This window comes from Triticum aestivum, chromosome 1B, assembly GCF_018294505.1.
Source record: "Triticum aestivum cultivar Chinese Spring chromosome 1B, IWGSC CS RefSeq v2.1, whole genome shotgun sequence".
Classification (NCBI taxonomy): Eukaryota; Viridiplantae; Streptophyta; class Magnoliopsida; order Poales; family Poaceae; genus Triticum; species Triticum aestivum.
In genome coordinates, this window is record NC_057795.1 from 454468485 (window position 1) to 454488616 (window position 20132).

Genomic DNA, 20132 nt, shown 5'->3' on the forward strand with positions numbered 1-20132 from the left:
AGGCGGCGGCGCAGAGGAACCCTAGGTCGCCCCTGAGTCGCCCTTGAGAGAGCGACTCTGAGGAGGGGGGGTGTTTTCGGCAGGCCTGTCGACATGATCAATGCTGCATTCGAACTTCCGTTCGATCATACCGAAGGATTTCGTGACTCGATCTTTGCCAAAAAATCAGCCGGCCAAGGCGTAGCGCTTGCAAAAAAAAAAAAAACTTGCTAAGCACGTATGGAGGCCGGCCGCACCCGAAACGATCCTTCGTTTGATGGTTTGTGTATTTCTCAAAGAAAAAAAAAATTGATGGTTTGTGTACGCGTACGTACGTTCGACCTCTAGAGTACATCTTGTAACCCAAGCCGCGCATGCCTCATACGTGCGCGGGCCAGACAACTAACCCTAGCAAACATCTCGATATTCACACGCTCCCTATATATCCAGAACATATCCATCGTGTGTTTTCTTTTGCTAGGCCCGTAGATCGGAGAGAGATTAATAGAGCTAGACCCACCGTCGCACATCCATCAAGATCGGTCTCGATGGCCATGATCAGGGCGAAGTGGTTCCTGACGGGCGTGCCGGTGGGGTTCTGGTGGGGGTGGAAGAAGAGCAGCGAGTGGGAGCTGGAGGCGATGGTGGAGTCGGTGCTGCCGCGCCCGGTGGCGAGGCACGTCGTCGACCTCCTGCCCAAGGCCACCGCCGACGCTCGCCACAAGGCGCGGCTGGAGGAGTCCATCCGGGAGAACGCCCGCAAGCAGGAGGAGACCATCCGGAGGCAGGGCGAGGCCCTGAGGAGGATGGAGGCCACCGCGATGAGGCAGGAGCAGACCATCGGCCTGCTGCACGCCGTCATCGCGCGCCTGCAGGAAGCAGAAGACCAGCGTCTCCTGCAGAAGCAGGGCCCGACGACGGCCACCCCAGCGCCGCCGCCGCCGCCGAAGCAGCAGTAGTACGTGCGTCATCCTGAAATCCTAAGCGTGCGTTCGTGAGTTGCTTCTGCTTGCGTGGTACGTCTACGTGTTGACGGTTCGATCTAGTAGTTGATGATCAGAGAAAACCTTTTGTTTGCTCTTTAATTTTGACACTACTGCATGCTCGATTGACCGTGTGTGAGTAAATAGCATAAAGCTACTAGTTTACAGGTTAGGGTTCCAAAAAACTACCACTTTTTTAATTTTATTAGAAAGCTACCAAACGCGCGGTCCGCTGTTTCAAAAAACCCAAACCCGCGGTGACTAACGATTTAACCGTTTTTCTGACGGCCTGGGCCCATCTGTCAGCCCACGTGGCCACGCGCGCTCATGGCGGGGCAGTTCACGGCCGTTAGCCGACCGGCCCGGTCGGAAGTGGGGTAAATATACCCGCTCGGTCGGTCGGGATCACACACTCGCTCACTCTCTCGTTGCTCGCTCACTCCCCTGCTCTCACTCCCCTGCTCCAGTACGAGCTCGCCGCCGCGCGCCGTCTTCGAGGCCGGTGGCCGTCGACCTCCTTGCCGCAATGCCTTCCTGGAACGGCGAGGAAACCAGCTCGGAGGAGGAGTGCGAGGCTGTCAGCATGGACTGAGACTTATGGTAAGTTCTTTGCCACCTAGGGTTAGGGTTAGGGTTAGGTGCTAGTAGCTTAGGCTACAGCCATGGATGTTGCTTAGTGTAGTGTTGTTGTTGTGTGTGTGATATTGTTCTTGATTAGTGGAGGGTGCGGTTTGATTGTAGGATTTAGGTAACCTAGGGTTCATCTCTGTACAGTGTTAGGGTTCATGCTGATTTGGGGATTTAATGAACAGTGCAAGTTGATTCTGGTATTGAGTGCAGATTGAAACCAGTTTTTGTTGGTTATTATGGTTGCAGGAGGAACCAGACACCACTGTGGAGCCCCTTTTCTGTGGCCAACTTGAGCTTGCTCATCCCAAGTGCATTCTGCACCAACTGAGGCCTATTAAGCGTGTTGCTTTTGAAGGGCCTGTAACAGGGAGGCGTTTCTATGGCTGCCCAGTCCAGGTTAGATGCCAATTAAGTTTTCTGCTATGGATGTTCAGTGATGTTTGATATGATGCAGCAGTTTGTTTGATATGACAGACACATATGTATTTTTGCCACTTTGGAAACTTACTAATGGCATTGTAATAACTTTTCGCATTTACAAATGCAGGAAAATGGTGTGAATTGTGGTGTTACAGAGTGGGTTGATGGGCCTTGGCCAACTGTTCTTCAGAGATATTTGTGCAAGCTATGGGAGATGTTCCATGAGCAGAACTTTGGAAGGGTACAGGACAAGGAGAATTTTGAGCAGGAGTTGGCCAGGCTTAAGAGTGAACATGAAAGGGAGTTGGCCAAGCTGAGGACTGAAAATGACAAGCTTTGCATTGAGTACACCAAGCTTGTTGATGATGTATCGAAGATGTTTGATTGGCAGGATGGTAGGGTGGACAAGAAACAAGTGGAGGAGGAAGAACTTGAGAAGAAGAAGAAGGAGCTAGAGGAGAAAGCCATGTTGGAGGTGTAGATGGAAAAGCTCAAACTTGCAAAAGAGCAGAGGTGCATTTTGCAGAGCCAAGCTGATATCATCAAGAACACTAGGAAGGCTATGAAGGATGTTGAAGTTGACAGAGATGTTCTTAAGAAGGAGAAGGCAAAGCTTGAGCTTGTTGTTGCTGAGCTGCTGAATGAAGTGTATGGCAGCGAGGAGAAGTTAGAGCTTCAGGGACATAATCTTCAAACTTGATGTGCTCAGGCTCACTGTGAGACTTGCTAGTTGGGCCAGGTTTTCTAACTGGCTTAAGCTTTTTGGCTGCATTTGTAGTTACAGTACCAGGATCACTTATGCCAGGATCCTCTACTTGTTCATCTTCAGAAACAACTGGTTCTTCCTCCCAAAACTCAGAAGGTTCTGAGTTAGCTGCACAGAAGTGCTCTGCAGTATCAGTGCCAGTCTCATCTTCACCCCTACACCAAGCTTTGTAAGAAATTTTCTCCCCTCTGTAATCACCCCTAAAGAACTCAAAATCTGAAGATGATTTGTCATCTTCAACTTCATCTTCTTCCTCTGGTACTTCTTCTTCTTCTTCATCTCCTGCTTCTTCTACATCTTCTTCTTCCACAACTTTTTTCCCCTTATTAAAATTGCTGCTTTGTTGTGTGTTTATGTAGGGATCATCAGGGGCAGGGTACAGAACACCTTCTTGTGAAACTCTGTAAACAACAGGTTCACCAACATGATCAATGGGGATCTGTTCCTCATCTGCTGGGCTTGGATCAGTAGCTTTTCTGACACTGATGTTCAGTACCTTATTATCAACAAATAAGTCCAGCATTTCCTCTAATGCCTCCTCACTATCCAGGGCCTCCACACCCTCCAGCCCCTTTCCCTCTTCCTTTACATAAATTAGAAATGCATCCATTCCATAGCCCTCCAACTCAACCAATGCTAATATGGTCAGATAACTGATATCTGAGGACACTAAATACTTTTTCTCCATATTATCTATTCCTTAAAAATGTAGCCTTATAGTCCCAACTCGCATCATCTAAGCTGTAGGATTAAATTGACCCATAAATACAGTAGCACTTTCTTCTAATTTGAACTAAAGCACCCAGAAACATTGAGTAGTGCTTACCTCACTCCACCAAAGGACGAAGCCCAATGATGGCCGCCTGCTGGATCAGCGTGGATGCGCTTCGCCACTACCCTGGCCGCGCGGACTTCCGGATCTGAACTCGCCGGATCCACATGAGCCGCGGGCGGTGATGGCTGCCGCGACCGCTGCGCCGGGAAGCTCGAGCTGTCTAGCCATTTGTCCACCTCTGAGGGTCCACCGCCCTCCTCGCCAGTGCCGCCTTGGCTCAATCGCTCGCCGCCGACGAGATTTGGCTGCGTCGCCGCCATCGCCCACTAGGTCACTGCGGGGGAGAGGAGGGGGAGAGGAGGGGAGTGAGAGAACAAGAAACCCGACAGCCTACTTTGGTTCCGACCGGACCGCGTCGGCTAACGGCCGTGAACTGCCGCGCCGTGAGCGCGCGTGGCCACGTGGGCTGACAGATGGGCCCAGGCCGTCAGAAAAATGGTTAAATCGCTAATCACCACGGGTTTGGGTTTTTTAAAACAGCGGACCGCGCGTTTGGTAGCTTTCTGAGAAAATTAAAAGAGTGGTAGTTTTTTGGAACCCTAACCTGTAAACTAGTAGCTTTATGCTATTTACTCACCGTGTGTCCGTGTGATAACCGTTGGAATATGCATGATGTAGCGAGGACGCACATACACGTGCATCTTCTGTCCACCTACGTCGGCTGGAGCGTGACTCCGTGTTTCGACCTTCGTGATGCACATGAGCACACATCTCCATACGTGCGCTTACTAGATACGACACTGAACCAAAATTGTAAATAAGTACTAAGATGGCCCACCCAAATATGATTTTTTCTTTCAGGTTCATGTTTGCCGATAGCATCTAAACCAACTCTAGCAGAGTTGTCGTACTAGGCAAATCGACATAGTAACCATCAATATAAGGATTCTAGCAAAAAGAAGTTATATCAAGTTCAATCTTTTATTTTGTGCGGAAAGGAGTTCAGACTTGATTTCAAGCTCAACAATTTGCTAGTACATGGTAAGAAGTTTGTTTCAACTATAAAAAGACAGTTAGAAAATTGTGAGTATTGTTGTAATGAATTCCAAAGAAAAGGTTTCTTGAGGTTGTACAAAGACTCTATTTTCTTAATAGCAGTAATAGAAAAATTCTTGTATGTTCCCCTCCTTTGAGATTACCAGATTTGTGTTGAGTGAGGGTTGAATATGAATTTGATCCAAACTGTCCAATTTTCGAGGTTGCCCAACCCTGTCTAGTGGTGTGTGTTTGTCACATTATAACAGGTCTAGTCCAAGCCCTACATCTAACTCTCATAAAACTGCTTTTTTTACGATCCCCACGATGGCTTTAACTTTGAAAAGGTTCTTGGGTTGGCCCCGCAAAACAACCATCCCCTGCTAATATTTCGGTTGCCAGTGCTTTCCTCTAGTGGCGGAGCCACCTCCGGGTGACTCCGGGCTAGTCCAGAATATTACTCCTAAACACTAGTCATAATCCATGGTGAAAGATTATTTCTTTTGGCAGGTGGTAGCTCACACTGTCTCCTGGTTAGGTCTTGCCCGGGTTATACTTATGGGATGGATGTGCCACTGCTTTCATCCTAGTCACATGTGCAACAACTATCTTCCTCCCAACCGTCGTCGCCACTGCTCGCGAGTCATTGCCCCAACCGATCTTGCTGGCAATGTCGCCCCTCATCCGTCCTGAGCCCTCTCCTTTGACCCGTTCCCGACCTACCAACGCCTCGTAGTCGCCACCCCATGCATCCTTTGTAGTCGCCACCCCACGCATCCTTCCCACCACTAGCCGTCTGTTGTCAACGCCGCCATTGTCCTCAATTGCCCCGCCACATGTCGCTTCCAATTGACTTGTGTGCTTCTGCTTCCTCCTCCAACCGACCCCTTTGCCGTCCCCCGTCGTCCACCGACTCAAATCAACCTCTTCGCTATCCCTCACCTCAAATCGACCCCTTTACTATCCTCTACCTCAAATCAACCTTTGCTCCCCCCCCCCTCAAATCAACCTTGGCGGCAATGATGATGTTAGCGAAGGAAGCCTGTTGGTGTTGCTTGCAAGTCATGGACCAAGTTAAGGTTCGTGAATATCTTCAATGGGGGCGAAGGAGTTCCCGGACTTTGAGTTCAAGCTCTTACAATTTGGCTACAGTGCCAACTTCAGTGATGGTGAGAGGAAGCACGAGCGATGCTGGCATCTCCTTGGCCACGCTCGGCGTGTTTGCAATGACTGAGTCAACATTGGGAGGAGGTTTCTGGGTTGCCCATTGAAGGGTTACAAACATTTTGTGAATATGTGAAGTGGGTAGGCAGAGAAAGGAAATGCAAGACAAAAGATGTCACCCCGGGATCTTGCGATGAAGAAAAACAAGCTTGGGTGGAGAATCAACAAAATTAATGTTGTAGATCAATGACAACAACAAGATAGAAGGATGAGGGCAAAGATGTACAAAAGCAGCTGAGTATAAGAGGGTTACAATGCTTAGATCTAGCGTCATATTATATTTAGGATTGTAGTATTTGTGTAATTGTTAGGAAATGATATATGTTTGTAGTGATGGTGGCTAAATTTGTGTTGTTCAGCTTTAGTTTAATTGCAAAGAAACTTTATTGGAAGCTAATTGTAGGGATTGATTAGAATGCGGCCTCCAAAATCCTGGCTTTTGAGAGCGAGCTTTTCTGCAGTTAACTATTATAGTTGGATTAGAGATGCCTTTAGACAACCACTTTGCATGGTCGTTCATTTTGTAATCACTGACATGTAGCATTTGTTTACATTTGTCATTCATTTTCCGCCAACCCTCTCTTGCATTAGTGTTATTCTCTCAGCATGTTGGTATGCATGTTTTGCTTAGTAAGAGCATCTTCAACCACGTACCTGGTACCTCTAATTCGACCACTCAAATGCCTGCGGACGCATCCGATCAGTGACCGGGCATGTCCGTTTTGAGCCCCTATTTATCCATCCGCGCAGCCACAATTCTCATTTCTTTCTCATATATCCGGTGACTTACACGTGATTGGTGGAGATAAAGAGAGAGAAAGAAAAAATGAATAAAGAAAGAGAAAAGGTGGTCCAAGGTGGGGCCACGGTCTATGTGGCGGATTGACGGGGCGCACCCGTGTGTGTCCGCGAGCCATTATATCCTCCCCATATTTGAGATGGATATGAAGGTTCCGGGTCAGTGGTCCCCATCCTGCCCGGTCAATTTAAGAAGTTCGGTTGTAGATGCTCTAAGGTTCTACGTACTTGTGTTGTTGCGGGAACTTTTTACAATTTTCAACAAGATTTAATTATGTGATTCATAAATATTTGGAGGTTCTTATATAATTGTAAGTTTCTATCGAATATGGGTGCTGCACTGATCTGCCCGTGGCGATGTGACTGAGGATGTTGCCACAACGGCCTATACCCTACATGACGTGAAGCGAGTGCAACATTAACACGGATGTAGCCAGTAGAGAGTAAATATGCAGCGCAGTACACCTGCCTTCAATGCCGCACAGCGCACAGCAGTACCGTGGTACTCCACGCCCTCCCATGAACCAACTCAACTCGATCAGCCCCATTCACTCATCACTGATCCGCTGCCACATCTGAGTTCTGACACGGGGATGCATACATACATGGTGGCCAACGGTCCTGAAGCATTGAACCCCACTCCACTCAGTTCATTTCCAGTGTAATTTTATGCATCATCACGACGTTTCATCTGAACATCTCGCGTGTTTTTCATCACGGGGTTTCCCCCTGTCGGCATCGATGGGAGTAACTCGGCCACGGGGCCGTACCGATGCCGTTCGCGCAAACGACGACGGGCCGGACAAACCCGCATCCGCCGTGGCGCTGCTGCTGTCCCATTCCGGCCCCGGCCCGCTATCCTCGGGCTCGGCTCAACTCTCTCCCTTCTTCTCTCGCCGTCATCATCAATCGCGCATCCTCGGATTCCCCTGCGGCTCGCTGCTCCCCATGTGCCGGCCCACTGGGCTCCACGCGTCCCCATCCACCACCTCTGCCTCTGCCTCTGCCCCTCCTCCCCCACCCCAACGCCACCCCCCTCCATTTGAAACCACCACCACGGCCGCCCCCAAACGGTCACCACCACCGCGACGGCTCCAAAGGCCAAAGCGCTCGCCCCCATCCTCCTAGCCAGCCCGACCGATCCGGCGGAGGGCGCTGTACGGCGGCGGCGGCGCCATGGCCTCCCCCAACCCCGCCGCGGCCGACGCGTCGGGGCTGCAGAAGAAACTGGAGGCCGCGGCGGGGGGAAGCGAGGGGCCGCCACCCGCGTACGGCGCCGCGGTGGGGGTGGCGGTCGCGGAGCAGGCCCCGCCCAGGAGGCTCGCGCCGGCGCGGAAGGAGCGCGTCTGCACCGCCAAGGACCGCATCAGCCGCATGACGCCCTGCGCCGCCGGGAAGCGCAGCTCCATCTACCGCGGGGTCACCCGGTACGTACCGCCCCTGCCTGGCCCGCTCACGGGTCACTAGCTCATCTCCGATGCCACTTGCTTTCGGTTTCGGGGCGACCGCGGCTGGAAGAAGTTCAGAACCACAGATCGCCACTGAGCTTTCGTATGCGTCTCTGTCTCGAGTGCATGTTCATTGGGGAGCGTACCGGAAAATGATGCAGAGAGCGACTAACCTGGGAGATCTGATGAGAACTAGCACACGATGAGAATGAATGTTAGAGTCGACTATCGCTGTTACCTGTTAGGCTGTTACAGTAGATGTCTGCACACTCGCACAGCCAATGTTTGTCACACGACGAGAATAAGTGAATGTTAGAGAGGACTATTGCTGTTAGGTATCTGCACATTGCAGCCAGTGTTTGTCTCTGGTTATTGCGAAACAGCTAAATATTAATGTATAGACATCACATTTAGTACCCTGTTCAAACGATGATCTGCACATCAGCACATGCTAATGGTTAATGTGCATGTCCAACCAGAAATCTCCGCGAGAAAATACAAGTATTACCTCCGATATCAAACACTTGTTGCTTTTGACCACCTTAATTGTTTACAAACACTTCTAAGTTTGACCAGTTTACCGTACTTGGCACTTCATGATTCCGGGTGCACATTTCATATTTGGCCCTTATCGATTCAGCCCGTCCTCCTTCAGTCCTTCCTCCACAATTTTATGAGTACTTTTTTATGTACTATTTCTTTCTTTTCTTTTTTGCTGCCTCTGACACGCAGACTTTCTTAAACGTGCTGTGAGCAAAACATTATTTCCTTTTAATGTTCCGTATACATGTATTCATTTAATTTATTACTTAGACGGATGTTGCATCAATAGGCATAGATGGACAGGACGATATGAGGCTCACCTTTGGGATAAAAGCACATGGAATCAGAATCAGAACAAAAAAGGGAAACAAGGTATGTGACTATTGTGTGCTCAGTGCAGAGTTACAGCTGTTGTAAATTTATCATGCTTCTTTAGCAATCTTACATTGGTGTATAGGAAAACTTGTCCATCTTAGCTTCCTTTTATTGCAGAGGCCATTTGTCTTAAGGTCTCTAATCCCCAATCATTCATCATCAGATATGGAATGTATGCAGTAATTAAGTAGTTCTTCCGTCTATACACTCGAACAGGCCTTTTTTTACTGTTGCTTGAGTCAGGCCCCCTTTGACTAGATAATTGTTTGTTGTGCCATAACCACTGCATGCATTTACTGAGTGTAAAGAGTCTGCACTCTGCATATCTCAGTTTTTATATTATGTGCATGATTTCTTTCATATCTCCATAAGATGACCTGTGTTAAAGACTTAAAGTTAACTATATCAGTATGATTTACCATTTTAATTTTTTATCTGTAGTTGTGCTTAATGTAATTTAATGTCATTGTTTCTTTTACATGGGAAACTACACGGCGCACCAATCTTGCAGTATATTTGGGTAAGGAGCACCGCCGACGCTGACATTAAAATGCACATAGTGTTAACTTGATAAGATGTTTCTAATGCCCACCATTTGATGTGCAACATAGGCGCATATGATGATGAAGAGGCTGCGGCAAGAGCCTATGATCTTGCTGCATTGAAATACTGGGGAGCTGGAACACAGATAAATTTTCCTGTGAGTCGTCTATAAGATTTGCTAACGCCATTCAGCTTGTTTTCTAGTCTCTGTTAACCTGAAATTATTAAGTACTCCCTTTGTTCCATAATACTAGCACGGTGCCCGTGCGTTGCCACGGAGCCATTGGCTTAGGAGGTGGTCAAATAACGTTAGTGTCCTTGTGTCCGTTGCACAATTTATGATTAGTAAAGATAGCAAAAATACGGTGAGGGGCATGCAATGTCAGAGAATTTAAAATGACCATAGTAGGTTGGGAAGAGAAACTAAAACCAAGATCGATTTTGAGTTGAAGTCACAATTTTGTGTTTGTTATTTGTTCCTTCTACAAAAAAATGGTCTCACATGAAATTAGTGTATTTATTTATTTATGATAGATCCCACATGTGAGTAAGGTATATTTGTTTATATCTCTTTTGGATGATTGCTAGTTCCACATGTGAGGATGCTCGTATTTGTTTATTTGGAAAGGATGTTGGACCCACACATGAACTCACCACCAACTCCAATCTTTATAAGTAGGAAAGATAGTGCGTGTAGATTTTTGAAGTCAAACTTTGACCAAGTTTATAGAGAACTATTTATATCTACAATATCAAATATATAAAATATGAAACTACTTATAATGAACCTAATGATATACGCTTGACATTCTAGATGTATATGTTTTTCTTCAACAACTTGGTCAAAGTATGTGAGTTTGACTTTAAAAAAAATCTATATGCACTACATTATGTAACGGAGGGAGTATATTTTTTTCCTTTTTAATAAGATCATGGTTTAGTTGAATGCATTAATCATTTATTTAAGGAAGTGTCCCATGGTGAAACTGATACTTTGTGTGCTACTCAGTCTGTTTGTTACTAATATTCAGCAATGAGAACCTGAGATGTAACAAAATTCTTGCACAGAAACTGGAAGCTTCCAAATTTAATATCTAGATTTCAGAAATATCTAATGTCTTTTGTCTACTTTACATTATGTATATCAAAATTTGAGATACATGTTACCTCAGTTCAGTTTAAGCCGATGATTCTCTTATCTGGTTTGGCTTGGTTACATATTTACAGATATAAGTGTTGGACAAAACTCAAAACTGTTTACTATGTAGTGCCTACTTTTCATAAAGCACAATTAAAATTAGGATATATGTGACCTCAGCTCATCTTTATTATAAGTCTATGATTTGGTTTTTTTATTTTTGTTCTATTTTACAATTGTAACCTAAAACAAATAACACCGACGTCTTCTGAGGAGTATTGACAAAACAAACATTATAATTGCTTCATTATTTTCAATTCCATGTCAATTGTCACAATATCTAATGAAAATTTTGACAATTGGCAAACTTATGTTCATTATGTGTTTGCGTATTTAGGTCTCCGATTATACAAGAGATGTTGAAGAGATGCAGATGATCTCCAAGGAGGACTATCTTGTATCTCTTAGAAGGTATATTCGTGCATTTATAATGCATGGACATTATTTATTTTCTTAAGCAATGACTGGAAGATGCATGCCTTGCAGAAAGAGCAGTGCCTTCTCTAGGGGATTACCAAAATATCGTGGGCTTCCCAGGTATGTTTTAATGATTGAGAAATATATCCTCTACTATGCAACTTTTTTTTATGTTTGTTGTTTTACGAGAGTTTACTCTGTAATGCATCCCTGTAAAAGTTTTCCTACATGCAAATCATTTATTCCAAATTGTTTAAACTGTCGATACTTTGCTTAATATGATTGTATTGTGCTTTATTGCTACAAATATTTCTGCCACACAACTTAATGGGTTGGAAATTTAGCTACAATCTGATATATTAGTTTGTAACCTTTTCTGTTGCTTTCTGTTTTTCTGCCAGAAATCTTCACGACAGGGCAACACTGCAAAACTAAAATGAGCAAATAAAGTATTCAATAGCTGATGTATCAAACTGTGGTTTTGCACCATGACAGCTTGGCAGTTTCCTTAAAAATTGGATTGAAAAAAGAGTATAGTTCTATACTGGTAGCCCTTGGTTAGACTTCGGTAGCTCCTTGAAGCAAAATTGCGCTTAGTTTGGAAAATGAACATATCTGCAGCTTGTACTAAACATAAATTGCTTCCAAACTCAATCCCTCAATCATACAGTACGTATGCCTTTTGGGCATCATACTAATACAACAAGTACCTAGTTTTTCACTCTGTACCATGAGTCGGATCTGATCATTGGCAATGTGGGGCCTATCCATATACAGGTAGACATTCGTATTTGGAAAGTGGTGGTACAATATCAATTGGTGACAAGTGATGTAATACTAGCTTTATTAGTTCCATTAGTCTGAAATATTGACCAGACATCAGCATTGAAGACTACCTTTTCAACTTAAACTGTGCCGGGCATATAAAGTAAAAGTTTTGTAAGATGTGTGCCATGTCCAGATTGTAATCATAAATGCTGCAACAAGAAATGTTCAAATTTTCAATTAAGTTTCATGACATAAACCGTCACTAAAAATCTGCAAGTGCATTACTTAAGCTTTATATTTATGTCATACAGGCAGCTCCATAATTCCAGATGGGATGCTTCTTTGGGACAACTACTTGGCAATGACTACATGAACCTCAGTTGTGGTGCGTCTATGCATACTACTACACTGCTCTTCGAGTTAACAAACTAAAGTGATAAATAGGCAGCGATACCTTGTAAGTTGCAACTTATTTATGTTACAGGAAAGGGCATTGCACTGGATGGAAAATTTGCAGGAAGCTTTGGGTTAGAGAGGAAAATTGATTTAACAAATTACATTAGGTGGTGGGTACCAAAAAAGACACGGCAATCAGATACATCAAAAGCAGAAGAGGTCGCTGATGAAATCCGTGCTATAGAAGGTTCAGTGCAACTGACTGAACCCTATAAGCTGCCTTCTCTTGGCCTCGGTTCCCATTCAAATCCCTCTTCAGCGGGGCTATCTGCGTGCAGTATCTTATCTCAGTCTGGTGCCTTCAAAAGCTTCTTGGAGAAGTCTACAAAATTATCTGAAGAATGTACATTTAGCAAAGAAATAGATGAAGGAAAGGTTGTCGTGTCAGTACCTACTACTGGACATCATACATCTCCAGTTGACATTAACATGAATGGGTTGCTAGTACAAAGAGCTCCATACACATTGGCCCCTGTTATGCCTACACCAATGAAAAGTACCTGGAGCCCTGCCGATCCTTCCGCGGACCATCTATTTTGGAGCAACTTCATCTTGCCATCGAGTCAACCCGTCACAATGGCGACAATAACGACAACAACGGTTTGTTTCTCTGTCTGACATATTTTCTGCTTCTTGGTTCTGAAATGCTGAATCTGACCTTTGATTTGTGACAGTTTGCAAAGAATGAGGTGAGTTCAAGTGATCCATTCAAGAACCAGGAGTATGAACATACCAAATAGCGAGGATATTTTAGCTGGTAATTAATGAGTTCAGATCCTGCATTCGATTCCTGTCACTAAACTTCGTATCTCAGTTTTCTAATTTCTGTGTGTCACCTAAAATGGCTATAAAAATTACCGCGTGGGAAGCTTAAGGAATCCTGGTAGTAATCACACAAATGTAAGAATTAGTTGCCCAAGAATAAATATACAGGCACTAGTTTTTTCCTTAAAAAAAACAGTGCAAGCTTTTTAAAAACAAGAGAAGATACCTGACAACAAGACACTCCATAGATAGATGGACATATGGAAATGAGATTCAACTAATTATTTCTCTAATAGGTATTTATATATGCTTATGTTGCATTCCAGTAAGGATCAACACTTGGAATGACTGGTACCTGCATAACCTGTGTATGGAGTATGGGCGTGATAACTAAAACTACTTTGATTGTGCATAAAGCTTCCATTATTGAAAACGTGTGTGTGCGTGTTATCCGTGGAAACTGGTAGGATGTTTGATTGTCAATATTAACGGATTCACCAGGGGAGTATCCATTTTGGGATGCCCTTATCGGTAGTAATTTGATGCTAGTTAGGTATATGCTCAAGATTGTCTAAAATTTCTATTTGCATGCCACACTTGCTAAAATAGTCGTAAAAATGGACAGTTGAAGTAGCTTATCTTCAAAAGCAAAATGTATCCTAGTTTCTTCTTAAGTTATATTTCATTGATTGCTGAAAGCTTAGCACATTCCAACTGTTCAGCAGGTTGATGATGACAACTTCGTTCACCTCCGGTGTGTTTCGTGCCGCCAATCCTTTGATGTGGTGGCTTGTGAGCAATACTCTTTGTATCCATACTTCACAGAACATGCATAGAAGGTAAGAAAATCATAGTTATGTAATATACAGTGGCTAATGCCCAGGAAACAATGTGTAGCTGTAAAGCCGTCTGTATATATTGCTGTTGTCTACAGATTTGAGGAAGAGAACAGAAATAGGAATGTGCTTTTTGTATGCTTAGTTGTTTATCTTGTGCAAATATTTGGACTTTTGAGTTAAAGAATCATTGTTTTGCCTCTCGGCTCCGCTCTGCGCTTCGACGAATATCGTTTGGCCCACGTTGCGTCTGCTTCATCCCTGCAGTTGGTGTGCCTGTAGCCGTGAGAGCATAGTCTCTCAAACCAACTTTTTTTTTTACATTCAAACCAACGTCTTCTTGATGCTACATGGGCTGGTGCACACGAGGTTTTACTGGTATCTGGCATCATTACTCGGAGCTACTCGACCGCGACTTCTGGTTCAGGACAATTCATCTTTGGATTAGGCATGCAATGGAGTACAGAACAACTTGGTCACTCAAGTGTATAATTTCCCAATTTCATTAGGTTACAGCACCAAAGTTGAACCATCAATTTTGTAGCTTTAAACTGCAAGCTCATTAGAAAAATAAGGAAAGCATGTCTCAGTCGACTGTGAATGATAGTAGTCAGTTGATTTACAAAATTACTCTTATAAATATAAAAAACAGTTTGTAAGTGCATTATTAAATGAAATATTGTTTCAAAGGTAGAGAATTAACTGATTACCAACTGATTTTACAATCAGTTCACAAATATATGTTCCAACTTTATTGTGAATCGGATGTACATAAAACGTGTGTTTGCTCACCCATTTCAGTCTGTATGTAGTCCATATTGAAATAAAACGTGTGTTTGCTCACCCATTTCAGTCTGTATGTAGTCCATATTGAAATATCCAAAACATCCTATACAGTACTCCCTCCGTCCGGAAATACTTGTCGGAGAAATGCATAAAAATGGATGTATCTAGAACTAAAATACATCTAGATACATCCATTCCTCTGACAAGTATTTTCGGACGGAGGGAGTATTTGTGAGCAGAGGAAGTATGTCCGGACAAATGTAAAAGAAAAAAAAATAACATGACATGTCACGTTTTACTGTGTTTGTTCACTGTTTTGTATTGATGTGTTCGTTTAGTGGGGAAAAAATGTAGTGTTTGTTAGAGTTTTTAAAAAAAATTATGAACCAAATGGCTTCCTCCCCAGCTTATTTTAGAAGCCAGCCCCCATGCTCACTACGACAAAATCGCCTACCTATAATTTCAGTAACCCCACAATTGCAATCGTCCGGAGGAACATTGCAGAATGATAAACATAAACAGCGACTAGAGACATGTCGCAATTAGCATTGCCGAATGCCAAGTCATACAAGTGCAGCAATCGCAGGTGCATCTTTCAGCTCAGTAGGTTCCATACAGAGGAAAGCACATTTGACCAAGAAATATCTAGCGCTTTCACAATACAAGGTTCAGACTTCACCGCGTCTCGTTTAGCCTCAAACAGATATCCTCCAGAAGTACTTGCTAGCTCATGCAGCATCTGGCGGTGAACCACCAGGAACTAACTGTCAGGGAAAAAACAAAAATGTTATCAGCCTGATCGTTTAGCACAGTCAGATACTGATGTTGGTGTTCGAATGTAAATTCTTACGATGGCTATGTTGTTGCCATTGAGGAGGATCTGATCAAGTTTCGTAATGCGCCGGCCCTCGGCGGTATACTCACTGCAAAACATGCAAAGGAAAATTGAACCGAGGATATTAGACTTGAATTTCAGAAGCAAGTCCTCAAAAAAAGAACAGACAAAAAAGTATGTAAGAAGCCAACAAAGAACTACTCGTAAACATCATTTTTAAGTAATGAGCTTCCAGATTAACTACCTAGAAAATTTTGCAACTACTTAGCGTCGCCTAAGCAAAGGGAAGATCCATCAATATCTAGCATTTCACTAAACATACTCAATTATGCGCCAAGCATTCAATGTTTGCCTTGCCATCAGGTGCACACGAAACTGGGTCTATATATGATTTCCTTCAGAGATGCATCAAATACTAATAGTCATGATATTTAATTTATTTTTGCAGCTGCAACACGAATTTGCAATAACATGACATTATGCACCACCATCTCAGCATCTTTGATGAACTAGTGTGAAATCAATGGAAGTTGAAAATTCACTGCATTATCCATGGACTAGTGTGACATGAACGGCAAAATTAGCACAACATCCATGGAGAAATACTTCCAGCATCTCCGAAAAGGAATATCAGTTTCTATTCTAAGTAGACAACTCCCTCCCAGCCTTCTAGTACACTTGTCTATATCCATTTTCATTCTATCAGCAAATCATGATACACAATGTTAAATCAGAAAACAGATAGCTGTGTTGTGATCTTTGGAAGTCAAGCAAGTGTCGATGTGAGATACATATGCAACAGCTGCACGAATGCTCGTTTTATATCTACTACTGCAACCTTGTGTTGTATGCATCAAGTACCAACACTGATAGTGAGAGTTTCTAATCTGCTCCGTATAAGACAAGACGAAATACACAATCTCCAACGAGCCCAGGACCCATCAGATAGACTGATAGAAGATGTCCAGTTCGTTAATTGACGTGAACTCCTGCGGTCATGCTAATCTTTTAAAGACTATAGGCGAAACAGTGGCCTTCAGAGAAACCTCTGTTCTGCGGTCATGCTAATCTGGTGCGAATTGTTAACATATTTTCACTACGGTCACATGTGTGACACTGTTACAACATATGTGTAAGTACAAATTCACGTCATAACTAGGTTACACATCAGCATAAATTAAAATATGCTGATAGTTCACTCAAAATAAGACAGACTTGGCCCAAGATTCCAGGTAAGAACTGATGCGCATCGATCTAAAGAAACTGGGGTTTAGGGTTTGGGCGATCTCCACTTACTACTCAGTGACGTCCTCGAGGACCATGTTGACGTAGACGTCGAACCCGCAGAGGGTGCCGACGAGCTCCTTGTCTCCCTTCATGATCACCCAAATCTTGGATCCGATGCACCGGTCGATCAGCTCTGCCCGTCGCACCAGTTCGCACAAGCACGCGCGCGCGCGTGGAGACACGCGCACAGAAAAGAGGCAAAGCCCGTGAGTCAGGAGCTCGAACCCAGCAGATTAGACGATGGAGCTATCCAGCTAGGGGAATCGAAACAAGCTTTGCGAGGAAAAGCGATGTTGTTCCGCGCACCTGAGGGGAGGAGCTGGGAGGGGTTGTTCTGAGACATGGCGCCGCCTCCGGTTGTCGGTGGCTGGAGAGCTCCAGGCCGGTAGGTGGCGACGAGAAGGGCACGGCTGGAGCGCAGGCGGACGGAGAAGAACGGCGGCGGAGGGGGAGGGGATTGGGGCTTTTGCTTCTCCGCTGTGGTGCTAACGGGCGAACTGCTCTCGAGTCTCGACGCCGGTTTCGGCCCATATCTAGGCCCAATAAAGAGTTTTCGGGTCAGCCTTCACCATTCTAAGGTAGGCTTCCCTTAAAAAAACATATTCTAAGGTAGGCCGGGCGGCACGGCCGTTCCTATTCGGCCTGTACGGCGCTGTCTAGAACCTTCACTGAACCGGATTTTTTCTTTTTATTTCTTTGTTTTATCTTCTCATCCTTATTTTTTTATATTTCTCGTTCTTTAATTTTTACTTTTATGTTTTCTTTTTATTTTTTCTAAGTTTGTCTTTTATTTATTTTCATTTTCCAGTTTTCATTTTAGTGAACGTCTTTTCCAAATTTGAAAACTTTTTTAGGTCGTGTACATTTTTATAATTGTGAACACATTTTATCAAACCGTGAACATATTTCAAATTTTCGAATATTTTTCGAAATCACGAACATTTTTTATTTTTTGTGAACATAGCTTTTTCGAAATTGTGAACTTTTTTGGAACATGTGAAAATATTATTTTGAATCAGCGAATATTTTTTGAACTGGCGAATGTTTTTCAATCAGCAAACCATTTCTTAAAACATGAACTTTTTTGAGTCGGCGAACATTTTGGAATCGATGAACAGTTTTTGAATCATCGAACAATTTTTTGCATCGATGAACAGTTTTTAAAACACATGAACATTTTGGTTTGCTGAACATTTTTTTTAAATAATTAAACATTTTGAATCAATGAAGATTTTTTGAATCAATCAACTTTTGTTGTAATTCATAGCCATCTTCTCTTTTTTGAACATTTTTTAATACGTGAATCTTTTTTCAAAAAAATGAAAAAAAATCCACGATTTTTTTATGATTTCTGAATTTAGTATTTCGTTGAAATCCCAAATTATTTTAAAGAACAAAAACTGAAATTGGAAGAAAAGAAAAAGAAAAAACGATCTAAAAACACAAGTGGGGGCGTCTCGCCCCTCTCATGGGCCGGCCCAATAAGGGGCACGGGAGGGGAGTGGGTGCATGCTGGCTCGCTCGTCAACGCGTCACGCACTAAATAGGGACACCCCGCTACGAGCCCCTATAGGGCGCAACACGCGCTATGAAGAAAGCGGGCGCGCACCCCCCGCTCCCCTTATGGGCCGGCCCATGTGTGGCCGGGATGCCACCGGTTTTTTTTGCGGATGTTTCCTTTTTCTTTTTTCTTCTTCTTTTTTTCAATAATTCGGGATATCAAAAGGTCCTAAATTTCAGAAAAGTTGCTAATTTTGAATAAAACAATCATGATTTGATAAAAATTATTTTCAAAAAGATGCTCGGTAATTCAAAAATTGTTCATAAGTTTGGCAAAAAATGTTCACAAATTTAAAAAAATGTTCATGACTTCAAAAAAATGTTCGCAAAATTGAAAAATGTTCACAAAATAAGTAAATCATGATTACAGAAAAATGCTCTAGAATTCAAAAATTGTTCACGAATTTGTAAAAAAAATGGTTAGCACTAACAATAACAGGATATATCTTCTTTTCATCAAGATAAGCATATTTGAGAGTATCAGGTAAAGATTTAAGCTCAAACACGGGATCACCCTTGAGTGGAGGAGGATCCCCTAGGATTTCAACAGGCAAGTTGTATTTCAATATAGGTCCCTGTTTAAAGAATACTTCATCTATTTCCCTTCTTTTATTCATGAACATATCATTTTCATGGTCTAGCAAATATTATTCTAAAGCATCATTACGAGGCACTGCAATAGAAACAAGACCAATAATTTCATCTTTACTAGACAATTGTTTATCATGGGGTTGTCTACGAAATTTAGTAAAATTAAAATCATGAGACATATCCCCTAAACCAACAGTAACAATATCCTTTTCGCAATCTATTTTAGCATTAACAGTATTCAAGAAGGGTCTACCAAATATAATGGGACAAAATCATCTTGTGGGGAACCAAGAACAAGAAAATCAGTAGGATATTTAATTTCCCACACAAGACTTCAACATCTCTAACAATCCCTATTGGTGAAATACTATCTCTATTGGCAAGCTTAATAGCAACATCAATCCCTTCTATTTCAGCGGGTGTGATATCATGCATAATTTCTTCGTATAAGGAATGAGGTATTGCACTCGCACTAGCACACATATCACATAAGCCATGATAACAATGATCTCCTATTTTTAACAGAAATAAAAGGCATGCCAACAACAAGTCTATGTTTATTTTTAATATCGGGTCTAGCAATTCTAGCAGCTTCATCACAGAAGTAAATAACATGTCCATCAATATTATCGACCAAGAGATCCTTAACCATAGCAATACTAGGTTCAACTTTAATCTGCTCGGGGGGTGTAGGTGTTCTAGCATTACTCTTACGAACCACAGTTGAAGCTTTAGCATGATCCTTTATTCTAACAGGGAAATGTGGTTTTATCAATATAAGCGGTAGGAACAATAGGATCAACATTATAAGTAATAGTCTTTTTTTCAACTTTAATAGGTTCTACTACTTTTACTTCAATGGGAGGATGATACTTAAACCACTTCTCCTTAGGAAGATCAACATGAGTAGCAAATGATTCACATAAAGAAGCTACTATCTCAGAGTCAAGTCCATATTTAGTGCTAAATTCACGAAAAGCATTGGTATTCATACAAGATTTAACACAATCAAACTTAGGTGTTATACCTGCCTCCTTACCTTCATCGAGCTTCCAATATTCAGAGTTGCGTTTAATTCTTTCCAATAAATCCCATCTAAATTCAATAGTATTCA

General features: G+C 43.1%; 2 protein-coding genes across 3 annotated transcripts; one reads left to right on the top strand and one right to left on the bottom strand.

Annotated features, from left to right (window-relative positions):
- The first annotated feature begins 7629 nt into the window (after positions 1 to 7629).
- LOC123131002 (AP2-like ethylene-responsive transcription factor SMOS1) lies at positions 7630 to 14103 on the top strand. 2 transcript variants are annotated; one of them, XM_044550783.1, is made up of 10 exons: positions 7630 to 8037; positions 8891 to 8973; positions 9488 to 9496; positions 9588 to 9676; positions 11055 to 11128; positions 11204 to 11254; positions 12214 to 12287; positions 12387 to 12958; positions 13033 to 13115; positions 13846 to 14103. In XM_044550783.1, exons 1-9 carry the CDS (start codon positions 7787 to 7789, stop codon positions 13096 to 13098), a joined length of 1269 nt encoding a protein of 422 aa, XP_044406718.1. In that variant the 5' UTR covers positions 7630 to 7786; the 3' UTR covers positions 13099 to 13115; positions 13846 to 14103. The 2 variants fall into 2 exon arrangements, with proteins under 2 accessions (XP_044406718.1, XP_044406723.1); XM_044550788.1 differs by having other exon boundaries at positions 13849 to 14103.
- Positions 14104 to 15251: 1148 nt separating this feature from the next.
- On the bottom strand, positions 15252 to 17406 carry LOC123092587 (sm-like protein LSM5). The gene is made up of 4 exons (XM_044514392.1): positions 17174 to 17406; positions 16877 to 17000; positions 15596 to 15668; positions 15252 to 15509 (listed from the first exon to the last, which is right to left on the bottom strand). The coding sequence occupies exons 1-4, from the start codon at positions 17208 to 17210 to the stop codon at positions 15474 to 15476; spliced, it is 270 nt and encodes an 89-aa protein (XP_044370327.1). The 5' UTR covers positions 17211 to 17406; the 3' UTR covers positions 15252 to 15473.
- Positions 17407 to 20132: the final 2726 nt, after the last annotated feature.

Bases quoted from the DNA above. Each gene is read 5' to 3' on its own strand.
- LOC123131002 (XM_044550783.1), top strand. From the start codon at position 7,787: ATGGCCTCCCCCAACCCCGCCGCGGCCGACGCGTCGGGGCTGCAGAAG. The intron at 9,677-11,054 runs GTGAGTCGTCTA...TTGCGTATTTAG, and splicing joins GAACACAGATAAATTTTCCT to GTCTCCGATTATACAAGAGA. The intron at 11,255-12,213 runs GTATGTTTTAAT...TATGTCATACAG, and splicing joins AAATATCGTGGGCTTCCCAG to GCAGCTCCATAATTCCAGAT.
- LOC123092587 (XM_044514392.1), bottom strand. From the start codon at position 17,210: ATGTCTCAGAACAACCCCTCCCAGCTCCTCCCCTCAG. The intron at 17,001-17,173 runs GTGCGCGGAACA...TGCGACGGGCAG, and splicing joins CTCCCAGCTCCTCCCCTCAG to AGCTGATCGACCGGTGCATC. The intron at 15,669-16,876 runs GTAAGTGGAGAT...CATGTTTTGCAG, and splicing joins CTCGAGGACGTCACTGAGTA to TGAGTATACCGCCGAGGGCC.